At 38.5% G+C, this 10737-nt stretch overlaps 3 protein-coding genes across 3 annotated transcripts; 2 read left to right on the top strand and 1 right to left on the bottom strand.

The window, feature by feature from the left end:
- Positions 1–3594: 3594 nt before the first annotated feature.
- Positions 3595–4481, top strand: LOC110224443. The gene is made up of 3 exons (XM_021010509.1): positions 3595–3653; positions 3737–3868; positions 3964–4481. The coding sequence occupies exons 1-3, from the start codon at positions 3595–3597 to the stop codon at positions 4175–4177; spliced, it is 405 nt and encodes a 134-aa protein (XP_020866168.1). The 3' UTR covers positions 4178–4481.
- A 2335-nt stretch (positions 4482–6816) lies between these two features.
- Positions 6817–7610, bottom strand: LOC9330126 (dof zinc finger protein DOF1.6). Its single transcript, XM_002891331.2, has one exon. It carries the CDS (start codon positions 7470–7472, stop codon positions 6837–6839), a length of 636 nt encoding a protein of 211 aa, XP_002891377.1. The 5' UTR covers positions 7473–7610; the 3' UTR covers positions 6817–6836.
- A 963-nt stretch (positions 7611–8573) lies between these two features.
- LOC9327439 (transmembrane protein 147) lies at positions 8574–10737 on the top strand. Its single transcript, XM_002894018.2, has 6 exons — positions 8574–8797; positions 9076–9145; positions 9241–9300; positions 9620–9734; positions 10040–10155; positions 10236–10737. The coding sequence occupies exons 1-6, from the start codon at positions 8721–8723 to the stop codon at positions 10482–10484; spliced, it is 687 nt and encodes a 228-aa protein (XP_002894064.1). The 5' UTR covers positions 8574–8720; the 3' UTR covers positions 10485–10737.

The raw sequence follows: 10737 nt of genomic DNA, 5'->3' as shown, positions 1-10737 counted from the left end.
ATATCCGCTTTTCAAATCTACCTTAGAAAAGACGCTAGAACCATGCAATTCGTCTAACATGTCATCTAATCTAGGTATAGGATGGCGATACTTCACTGTTATGTTGTTGATGGCTCTGCAGTCAACACACATTCTCCAGCTTCCATCCTTCTTAGGCACAAGCAATACAGGTACAGCACAGGGACTCATACTCTCACGAATATGGCCTCTCTCCATTAGCTCAGTCACTTGTTTTTCTAGCTCCTTGGTCTCCACAGGATTAGTTCTGTAAGCTGGTCTGTTTGGCAAAGAGGCTCCTGGAACAAAATCTATCTGATGATCGATGCCTCTGATGGGTGGTAAGCCTTCAGGGTTCTCCTCTGGAAACACATCAGTATATTCCTGCAATAGACACTTAATTTTGCTAGGAATGGCCTGCTCAGGGTTAGTGATACTTACAAGAGTCTCCTTAAAAACAAAGAGTAATTTAGATGAATGTATATTACTTCCCCTTTGCTTACTCTCAGTGATCATGAGGTTAGATGATTTTTCCTTTTGTTTCCTCCTCATTTTCATACTCAACTGGTCAAGATATACCTCATGCGGAGTCATTGGAGCCAGTATGGTTTTTCTGCCCTTGAACTCAAAGATTTGACGATTGGTGAAGCCATCATGCATTACTCTTCGGTCTGACTGCCATGGTCTTCCCAATAGAATGTGACTAGCGTCCATAGGCAGTATGTCACACAAAATTTCATCCTCATACTTTCCAATAGACAATGGTACCTTCACTTGTCTGCTCACGCTCATTTCTCTATCCTCATTTAGCCACTGCAATTTGTATGGCTTCGGATGCTTCATGACCTTTAGACCAAGTTTCTCCACCATGGCCTCACTGGCAACGTTGGTGCAGCTTCCTCCATCTATGATTAAGCTACAGACCTTGTTATTGACAATACATCTTGAGTGAAACAGATTTTCTCTTTGCTCTTGCTCATGTCTTAGCAATAACACTCAAAGTCTTCATGGCAACCAGCAGCTCTCCTTTAGATGGCGCTTCACAGTCTTCTGATGATGAGTTCTCTTCTTGCTGCTCATCTTCTGACTCTATTTCACCAGTATCTTTCAGTATCATGATTCTCTTGTTTGAGCATTCACTAGCGTAATGACCATGTCCCTGACACTTATAAAACACTTGATATCTCTGGTTCTGGTCACAACAGCTTTACCCTTTCCTTTCTGATCTTGATCATCAACATTTGGCTTGATAAAGGGTTTGTAGTCTCTCTTAAGTCCCGAACGCTCATCCCTTTGGTAGCTAGGCTTTCCTGAACTAAAACTGGACTTGACTGATCCAAAGCTAGGGTTAGAGTTTCTCCTTTTAAGTTGCTTCTCAAACATGATTGCTTTGTGTAGCAGCTCATCTAGTTCCACGTAGTGTTGAACTTCTACTTTGTCAATGATATCTCTGTTCAGACCTCCCATGAATCTAGACATTGTAGCTTCTTCATCCTCTTGAATATCTGCTCTCAACATCAATGTCTCCATCTCTTTGTAGTATTCTTCAACTGATCTACTTCCTTGGACTAGGTTCCTCAATCTATTGTGTAGCTCTCTGTGGTAGTGGCTGGGCACGAATCTCTTCCTCATTATAGTCTTTATCTGAGTCCATGTCTCAATTGGGTAATCTCTGGCACGTCTTCTTGTGGTGACCAATTGATCCCACCAACTCAATGCGTAGTTCTGGAACCCTGTTGGTGCCAGTTTCACTTTACGCTCCTCTGTATAACCTTGACAACCGAATACTAGCTCAATCTTTTTTTCCCATTCTAAGTACTCCTCAGGGTCACTGGTTCCCTGGAAAGAAGGAATCCGTATCTTCAAGCTAGCTAGGTCATCTCTAGGTAGAGCTCTTTCTTCTCTGTGATGTCTTCTCCTTCTATGGCTGTTACGAGTAGAGGTTTGGCTGTAATAGTTGTGTGCCGCCTCTTGATCAGAAGGATTTCTAGTATCTCTGTTCTGTCTGCCCTGGGTTGATCTCTCATTAGCTTCAAACCTTTCGTCCATCATTTTTGCCATGTTAGCAGTAAGAGTAGCTGTGAGAGTTGCTGTAAGAGCTTCCAGCAACAACTTGTTGTTCTGTACCTGACTGCTTTCTTCCTTGTCCTTATCAGACATGTCTGCAATGATTAAAACAAAGAAAACCAGTAAAGTGTTCCTTGTAAATCGAGCAACAAACAATAGAGTCTGAAAATTCAAAACCCTAAATAGTTTCTATTGAACCCTAATCGAGCAAGCATGGAAGACGAATCGTTTTGTTCCTAATTACTAGATCGAGTACGTAATTAAACAGTTCAGAACGTGATCTAAATGATTTAACAAGTTTCATACAGATCGGATAAGTATTCAAGCCTAGAACGATGAAACAATTTCGCAAGAACAAATCAGAAGATGAAAAGTTTAGATTGATACAACCTGACACGAAGTGGCTCTGATACCACTTAATATGATCCTAGTTAGAAGATCTTAGTCCCTTGATGCACTTCGTGTAGTGGTTGAATAGATCAAGTTAAAATGATGCGGAATGAGTAAGAGTGAAGTGGATGAGATCGAGTAAGGAGTCGAGTAGGTGAGGAGGCGGATCGAATACGGTGTGATTGATGGTGATCGAGTAGTCTTGTGAAGAGGGGGTTGAGTACTTTGGTGATGAGGTCGAGTAGAATGGTCGAGTGGTGATAAAGGAGTGTGATCGAGTAAAAACAACGAAACGGTGAAACTGGATTGTTTGAGTGGCTTGTGATCGAGTGAATGAGGGTGAGATCAAGTATGACGAAGATTGATGGTTTGAATGATCAAGTGATGGTGAAAACGAATGGATCAAATGATGAAGGTGAGATCGAGTATAAGAGGAGTTGAGGGGTCGAGTAGAACTTCCAAAGGCTGCGAGACTCCTTTGAACTTCCAGACTTGATTCTGCTTGGATATGACACACCAAGAGCAGTCTCAAGATGAATTCGAGATATTACACACTCAAACTCAAGATCAAACGAAATCAAAAAAGATGATTGATAAGAAATTGTTTGATAACGTTTACAAAGGAGAAGAAACGAAATATAAAGAAGAAGAAGAGAGTTCTAGGAAGATGAAGAGTTATTCTCGGGAAAGAAACGAAATTAAACACACACAAGACTGATTTCGAATTTGTCATGGGCTTCTCCTTTGGTAATGGGCTGCGAGACATCATTGGGCTCGAATATGAGTGTGTGAGCTTGCCTCGTTAAAAACCTCTCTTGGAAAACCCATTTGGACAAAACCAAGAGGAGTGAAAAAGAGTGCAAGTCACACACCTCCAATGATGTCACTTAAACGGCTTGAATCACAACCAACGTGGTTGGACAAGCTTCCGGTTTAAGGGTGCCTTCAATGTGTTGTAGAAGTGTGTTGATAGCTTGATTCAACAACTTAGTCTTTGATCTTGTCATTGGTCCAGTAGCAACTTGCAATGACATATCCTCTTTAGTTTCAAGTGCTTCATGCTCCTTAGCTCCCTGCATGGTCGAGTACTTCCTTGGTGCATTAGTATACTTGATCACATTGTCCTCCTGGTGGTCGAGCATGTGGTCGAGTACATCATCTGGTTCAGCATCAGCATACTCGATCGCATTGTCCTCCTGGTGGTCGAGCATGTGGTCGAGTACCTCCTCTGGTTCAAGCTGTTCCTTAGTTCCTTGACCCAAGCTTCCCATGATCACATCAGTTTCTCTGTCAACGGTGGTGTGGCGTTTTCCCTTCGATGTGGAGGTGACTCGGGTCTGATTGGAGGAGGTCTACTGCAACAGTTCTCTCATGGTTGGGACGTCGTGAGTGGCTCAGTTCCTCCGGCTCAACCGTCAGTCTCAAGTTGCGTTCACGGCGGAAGTTGGGGGGGATTAAGGTGGGTTCGTTGTTTGCTCGGTGGTTAGCTGCAGATCCATAGGATCTTAGAGGGCGGTTGTGGATTTCGGGTGTACGGGGTTTGGATTTGAGCCACCATCCTTTAGATCCGCCACAATTTAGCAGCCATCGAGCCGGATTGATTCGTCAAAGCTCTGGGATCTTGGTTTGTTTTTCCGGTCTGGAAGAGAGGGGTTTCCGTCTAGTGAGTCGGATTGCTTCTTTAGGATCTGTTTCCGTCGATGTGCTTAGTCGGAGTGACTAGCTTTCCGTGAGACTTGTGGTGGGTTGGTTCGTCAGAGGTATGTAATTGATGGCGGAAACCGGTCTCTTTCGCCGATATTTCACGGTCTTCGGTTGTAGCCACAAAACTGTGGGTCTTGAGCCCGCCGGATGTCAGGCTCCGGTTGCTCTGCGGGCATCTATCAACAAACGGCGAGCTTCTTTTTCTTCCGGTGAAACGCCGATTTGCTATTTTGTAACTGGTCTTGGCTTTTGTTGTTGTTCGGCTCAGGCCCATTTGGGAGAATTTTATAATAAAGATGTCTATTTAAAAAAAAAAAAAAAAATTCTTGAAAATGTTACACATTTAATTCGAAATATAACGTTATCACACCAAACAGATTAGAAAGATATTATATTCTCCAATATATAAACGAAGCAAAATTTATGAGTAGTGTAAAATTAGTGGTGTAGACTCCACTCAAAAGCAAATTTACTATATCCGGTAACTCACGTATTAACATATATAGATCGCATAATTAGTTTGTGTTTTTTGTTATTAGCTTTATAGATTGTTCAACTTCGTTTTCCCTATACATCAAGTCATCAACCATAAACCTAAGTTAACACCGATGATAAATTAACTTGGATCTAATATGCCTTGCGTTACACAATTACTTTAGTCACATGTGTGTAAAATACTATACTTTCGATTTTGTGATAAAGTCGTAAGAGAGTCCTTTCTCGTGGAGAACAACGAAGAATATACATATCCGGTCTAATATGGTGGGGCGAGGTACGACGGCGCAAAGCTTATGGAGTATTTACCAAAAAAAATTACGAAAGAAAAAAGCTCAGGTTTTTTAGAAAAAAATAGATGGACCAAAAAATACTTGATAAAAAATTTTGATTCCTTATAAATATATTAAAAAGTCCAAATTTTTTCTAATTGGCTTGTATTTTTACAAAAAGAATTTATATTTTCAAAAAATGTTAAAAGTGCTCAAAATTTACTTGTAAAAAGTTCCAAAAATGTCCAACCTTTTTTCATTTAACAAAAGATCCAAAAAAAAAAATTGTCCTAAAGCTCAAATTAATGTTGGGCCCGGGCTCTACATACCTTGTGTTGGTGGAGAAAGGATAAGAGCAAACGCAGTGGAGCATGTGTAATTGTGGGTGTAAGTAATTGTTTATTATTATAATTAAAAGAGAAAGAGATAAAAGAGAGAGAGAGAGATAGAGACGGATAGAGAGAATACATTTTTTTCTATTTTTATAATGCCTCACACTTGAGTGTAAGTCTACAACCGGTTTTTGTTGAAAATGTAACTTTTGCAATATTTCTCAATTGTTTATAACTTACACCCATGTCTCAATTACGCCATTGCGTTTGCTCTAACAATGACTCAAACTAAGTTACTGAGACATACAATTAAATGGAGCTGATTACGCTCTCACTGAACATTTATTTATTATTATTATTTTTTTATTATTATTTTTTTTTTTTTGATAAACCCTATCGGTTATCCGGTCGGCCTCGGTAAGAACGCACCAAAGTGTTACATAGTGGACTGGTCCACCGTGTTAACGGTTAGGCCCTTACGGGCTACCACTCTGCCTATCCCGAGTTTGGAATGCCTTCCGACTAAGTGGCAGGGGTAGTCAGGCCGCCTGCATTTCTGGCTACCAGGTAAACCAATTGGACCAAAGCCCAACTGACAGACTTCCCAAACAAATGTGTTTTTGTTTCCAGGGAGAATCGAACTCAGGTTTGGAAGTTTCACCCTTTCCCAAAGCTTCCTCTGCCACTAGACCACAGATGCTTGGGCGCTCTCACTGAACATGGTTGATTGATTTATGCGGGCAAAAGTTCTATTAGCTGGTATCAAACCTAAACATCATTCTCTATATATGTCCTTGGGTCATAATGTTGGTATCAAACCTAAACCTAAACGCAATTTGTTTTTTTTTTTGCTTTGACCACAATAGGAGACTACACAACAATATCTATTAGCTATAATTCCTACATTCAAATTTTGTTTTTAACGTTTAACCTAGTACACTATAGTTTAATAGTTTGACAAAAAAAAAATAATAACACTAAGGATTAAACCTGATAAGTACACCATAATCTAAATTAACCCTAAAAATTTCCAATCCATTGATCGAATGAAACTTTTTTTTAAAACATTCTTATGAATTGTCTTATATACTAAACACTAGACTCACATGACTTGATATACAAAATCTTTTACACTGCAAATGAACAATGTTGTAGTTGATGTTTATCTATAATAAAAACAAAATTAAGTTCAACGCAATTTCCTCATTTCAAAGATGTAGCAACAGAGTATCTCTTACTCACTTCTGCAACAGTACTTATGTACTTTTTTCCTTTTTGGACTTATATGCTCAATTCATCTTTCTACATTTGACTATACCTTTCAAAATTTAACCAACCAAAAATCAAAAGAAATAATTTTTTTTTTTTTACTTTTTTACTCATAAATCCATTCCAATATGTTCGTCAAAGAAACAGAGGATTTATACACCACCATTGTTGGACCTCAAAAACTAAGAAAAATTTGCTTCAATTTGGTTTCTTTGCTCTTCTTTTTAGGAAAAAAAGAAAACAAACAGAAAATTCCAAAAAGACACAAACAAAAGAAGACAAAGACAAGAAATCAGAAACGGTTTCAATTTCACTTAACATCGTTGGTTTGCATTGAGATCTCAAGACCAGGCCATATTAAACTGTCTCCTCCACTTTTACCTTCAATCTCCCCAATCTGCCACGTGTCACCACCACCACCATCAACCACCGGAATCTCTACTCCGGAGGAGTCTCCAAGATACCCAACACTCATATCCTCAAGCCCGTGCCCGTGCCCGTACCCGTACCCATACCCAAACCCGAAATCCAACCCACCATTTCCACTTCCTAAACCCAACAGAGAAGCAAAGCTTCCATGACCTGAAATTACATTACTACCCTTCGTCTCATTTGTGGCTGCTTCTTTGGTCGTGGTGATGACGGAAGAAGAGGAGGAAGAGGAGGTTGCGGTAGTGGAGAAAGAGCGGTGACGTTTTGAAGAGCTCCGACGAGTTCCACCACCGACGGGGACGTCACGGAGTGTACCACCTTGAGTCCAGTAACGGCGGCAAGATTTGCAGAAGTAACGAGGCTGAGCAAGATTGTAGTTGTTGTAGTAACAGAACTTGGTGGTGGTGGAGTTGCAGCGAGGACATGGGAGAGGCTCAGCCAGATTTGGAGGTGGGTAAGCCGCCGTAGAGGGCTGAATTCTGGTGGGTCGGGTTTGGTTTGGTTCCGACGGCATTAAGTTGAGACTATGAGAAAACGAGAGAGAAGTTAATGGGAGAGAAGAGAGAAAGCGAAAGAGAAGGGGATGTTGTGAGAGTGGTGATGTGGTTTTTATATAGGCTTTAGACGTTTTTTTCAGTTGCTGTTTTTGTTACATATGAATTTTTTTTCCCCCTTTTAATTCTTACCTTTTTCATATAGTTTCCTCTATATTAAATTTCATTAGAAAATGATTTTTTATATAAAAAAATTGTTTGGGCAAGTCCTTCAAAACACTACAGAATTATAGTATTCAAAAAAATCATATATATGTATTAAGTAGTCTGAAATTTTTTGGCCAAAATAACAATTAATCGGGAACTAGACAATCGGCTTGAATGTTTTACGCGTTACCATCTCCAACAGTGAGATACTTTTTGAGTTTCTCAAACAAAAAAATATTAGTATTTTAATATATTTCAGTTATATAATTATTTTTTTAATCATAAATATAAAATTGAACCAATAGATGAAAAACAAGTGGTTTAGTGGGTTTCTCAGAGTTTCTCAAATCAGACATTCTGAGACATTCTCTCCTTTCTCTTTCTTACTTTTTTAATTTTTTTATATTTTTTTAAGAGATAGTTTCTCAATGAGACACCATTGATGGAGATGCTCTTAAATAGTGAATAACATGAACGCTGAATAATAAAATTCTAATTATTCAAAAAATTTAAAACAGATTTAAAACTCAAAATATATTAAAATTCAAATTCAAAAAAAATTTAAATGGATTACTCAAAATATATTAAAATTCATATCGATAACTAACACTTCTAAGTTTTAGAAAGAATAAAATTTAGAAACTGTTTAACACAAAATCAAATATGGATTAAATTATTGGTTATATATAGAACTCAAAATTAAAGTAACCAAATTCAAATTATTGGTTATTACTATGTAATTTCATTCTTTTGTAAACAAATTTCAGCTAACCAAAAAAAAAAAAAAACCAATTTCATTTCATTTTACAACAAAGATATACCTTTTTTTTTGTGCAAACCATATGAAAAGAAAACTAGCTTTCAAGAAAAATGAACAAAAAATTTGACGGCCCAATAATGACCCAAAATGAAACCCATTAAGATTTTTGTTGATTCCATCAGAGTTTCAGAGATCACAAACCTCTTCTTCTTCAATTTCACAGCTTCACGTCGTCGTCTTTGAGCCGCCGGAGCTGTAGCTTCTGATTTGGTACCGGAGAAACAGAGAGCGACGGTGGACGATGACGCTTTTTCACTTCTTCAACTGTGCGATTCTCACATTCGGTCCTCACGCCGTCTACTACTCCGCCACTCCCTTGTATGAACAAATCCTCTTTCTCGATCTGTGATCTCAAATTGTAATCTCTTTTCGTTTAGTCATACCTAATCTAAGATTGTACTTAGATCTTCTTTCGCGTACAACAATCTCTTACTTGTAAACTTCGGGATCTAGAATCTTAGACGTAGTATATAGGTTTCTGCGGAACTTAGTTATTGAGAAGTTCACAAATTGACTTTGTGTATTGTTATGGTTTCTTCACGGAATTAGAATTTTATGTTAGGGTTATAGTTTGTAATCGGAAAGTGAATCTGCAGATCTGAATATGATACACTTGGAACCTCCGTGAAAGCTGCTGTAGTTTACCTTGCTACTGCATTGGTTAAGGTTAGTCAACTGTAACATTTTTGCGCAAATCTTTCTTGTGATGGATTTGTTTCTGAATCGCTTTTAGCTAAGCTTATTGGTTATTTTCATGGCAGCTTGTTTGTTTAGCGACTTTTCTGCAAGTTTCTGAGACTGAAGTATTTGACCCATACCAGGTATTTATTTACTTGTAGCTAAGACAAGATTACTGTAGCACTTATGAGTCTGTTGGTTATTTTTCTATTGAAAGATAATGAAGTTGTCATCTTTACTGCTACTCTAAGTAAAATGATATATGATGTTAACCAGACTTATCTTTTCAGGTTCACTTGATGCATTTCTTCTTTTTCTGAAGTTTATAATGTGTTTTCTCTATTATATAGATGCACATTGTTGACTTTCTTTTCACTATCAACTTCTACTATTACCGCTATACTTGTTTTGTTATGTTATAATCTAGATGACTAAATATGGGTTCAATCTCCCTTGTATCAGGAAGCATTGAAAGCAATGATTGGCTTCATAGACGTTGCTGGTCTATATTATGCTCTGGCCCAGCTGACACACAGGAACATCTCCCAAAACCATAAGTTTCAAGCTGTTGGCCTTGGTAAGTGGATCTCTGCTGCTACAAATATTGTTAGCTTTGGATATAACATTCTAAAAAAATGTTACAAATCGATGATTTGATGGTGGAATTGCTTTGAACTGGTTCATAGAAAAGAAACTCCTTTTTTATGATTACTGGAAGTGTAGTTTCCATGTCAAAATTCCGTTGGAGCTTTCAACCATTTCTAGACTTCCCTCAATATTTATCAGTGGTCGTCATGACTAAATTCCGTTGGACCTTTCAACATTACTAGGCTTGCCCTAATCATGGAATATTTATTAAAAAAATGCTTTCTTTTTGTTCAGGATGGGCATTCGCAGATTCTGTTTTGCACAGGTTGGCACCTCTCTGGGTCGGTGCTCGAGGACTGGAGTTCACTTGGGATTATGTTTTGCAAGGGCTTGAAGCCAATGCAAATCTGGTACATACCAATTTTTTATTTCTAGAAAGATCCATCTGTAATTGTTTCTCACTTCCATCAAACGTTTGTGTCAAATTCAGGTGTTCACGATATCTCTAGCTGCACTAGGTTCTTTGATGTGGCTACGCAAGAACAAGCCGAAGAGTCTGATCCCCATCATATACACTTGTGCAGTCATCATCGCAACAATGCCGTCTATCACAAGCTATCTAAAGAGAGTCATGGGATGGCATTTCCCGAAAATTGTTGGGTTTGAGCTTGTGACTTCTCTGGTAATGGCTTTTATCAGTTGTCAACTCTTCATCCTCTGTCAGAGACCGTCTTTATGATTCCACTTCCCAGCAAGACCAAAACACAGTTCAACTGCTCTTTAGGCAGAGCTTTTTGTTAATGGGAAACTCTTGCGATGCACTTGCCTTGTTTTTCGCAGGACTCAGTTCGATGGAAAACTTTGATCATTCCCATCTTTATTTGTAGAAGAATATTGAACATCTTTTTATAACTTATTGATTTGGGAAGTGTCATTCGTTGAAGCATGGACTCAGAATCACAGTGATATGAACAAAAGTTTATCTTACAAAA

This window comes from Arabidopsis lyrata (genome assembly GCF_000004255.2).
Source record: "Arabidopsis lyrata subsp. lyrata unplaced genomic scaffold ARALYscaffold_1, whole genome shotgun sequence".
NCBI lineage: Eukaryota > Viridiplantae > Streptophyta > Magnoliopsida > Brassicales > Brassicaceae > Arabidopsis > Arabidopsis lyrata.
Note: the sequence above shows the minus strand (reverse complement) of the source record. Positions and strands in the feature narration are given on the sequence as shown.

Excerpts from the sequence above, each read along its gene's own strand:
- LOC110224443 (XM_021010509.1), top strand. The coding sequence starts at position 3,595 with ATGTGGTCGAGTACATCATCTGGTTCAGCATCAGCATACTCGATCGCA. Across the intron at positions 3,654-3,736 it reads TCGATCGCATTGTCCTCCTG|TTTCTCTGTCAACGGTGGTG; the intron begins GTGGTCGAGCAT and ends TGATCACATCAG. Across the intron at positions 3,869-3,963 it reads TCAGTTCCTCCGGCTCAACC|AGGGCGGTTGTGGATTTCGG; the intron begins GTCAGTCTCAAG and ends ATAGGATCTTAG.
- LOC9327439 (XM_002894018.2), top strand. The coding sequence starts at position 8,721 with ATGACGCTTTTTCACTTCTTCAACTGTGCGATTCTCACATTCGGTCCT. Across the intron at positions 9,146-9,240 it reads TTGCTACTGCATTGGTTAAG|CTTGTTTGTTTAGCGACTTT; the intron begins GTTAGTCAACTG and ends TTTTCATGGCAG. Across the intron at positions 9,301-9,619 it reads AAGTATTTGACCCATACCAG|GAAGCATTGAAAGCAATGAT; the intron begins GTATTTATTTAC and ends CCCTTGTATCAG.
- LOC9330126 (XM_002891331.2), bottom strand. The coding sequence starts at position 7,472 with ATGCCGTCGGAACCAAACCAAACCCGACCCACCAGAATTCAGCCCTCT.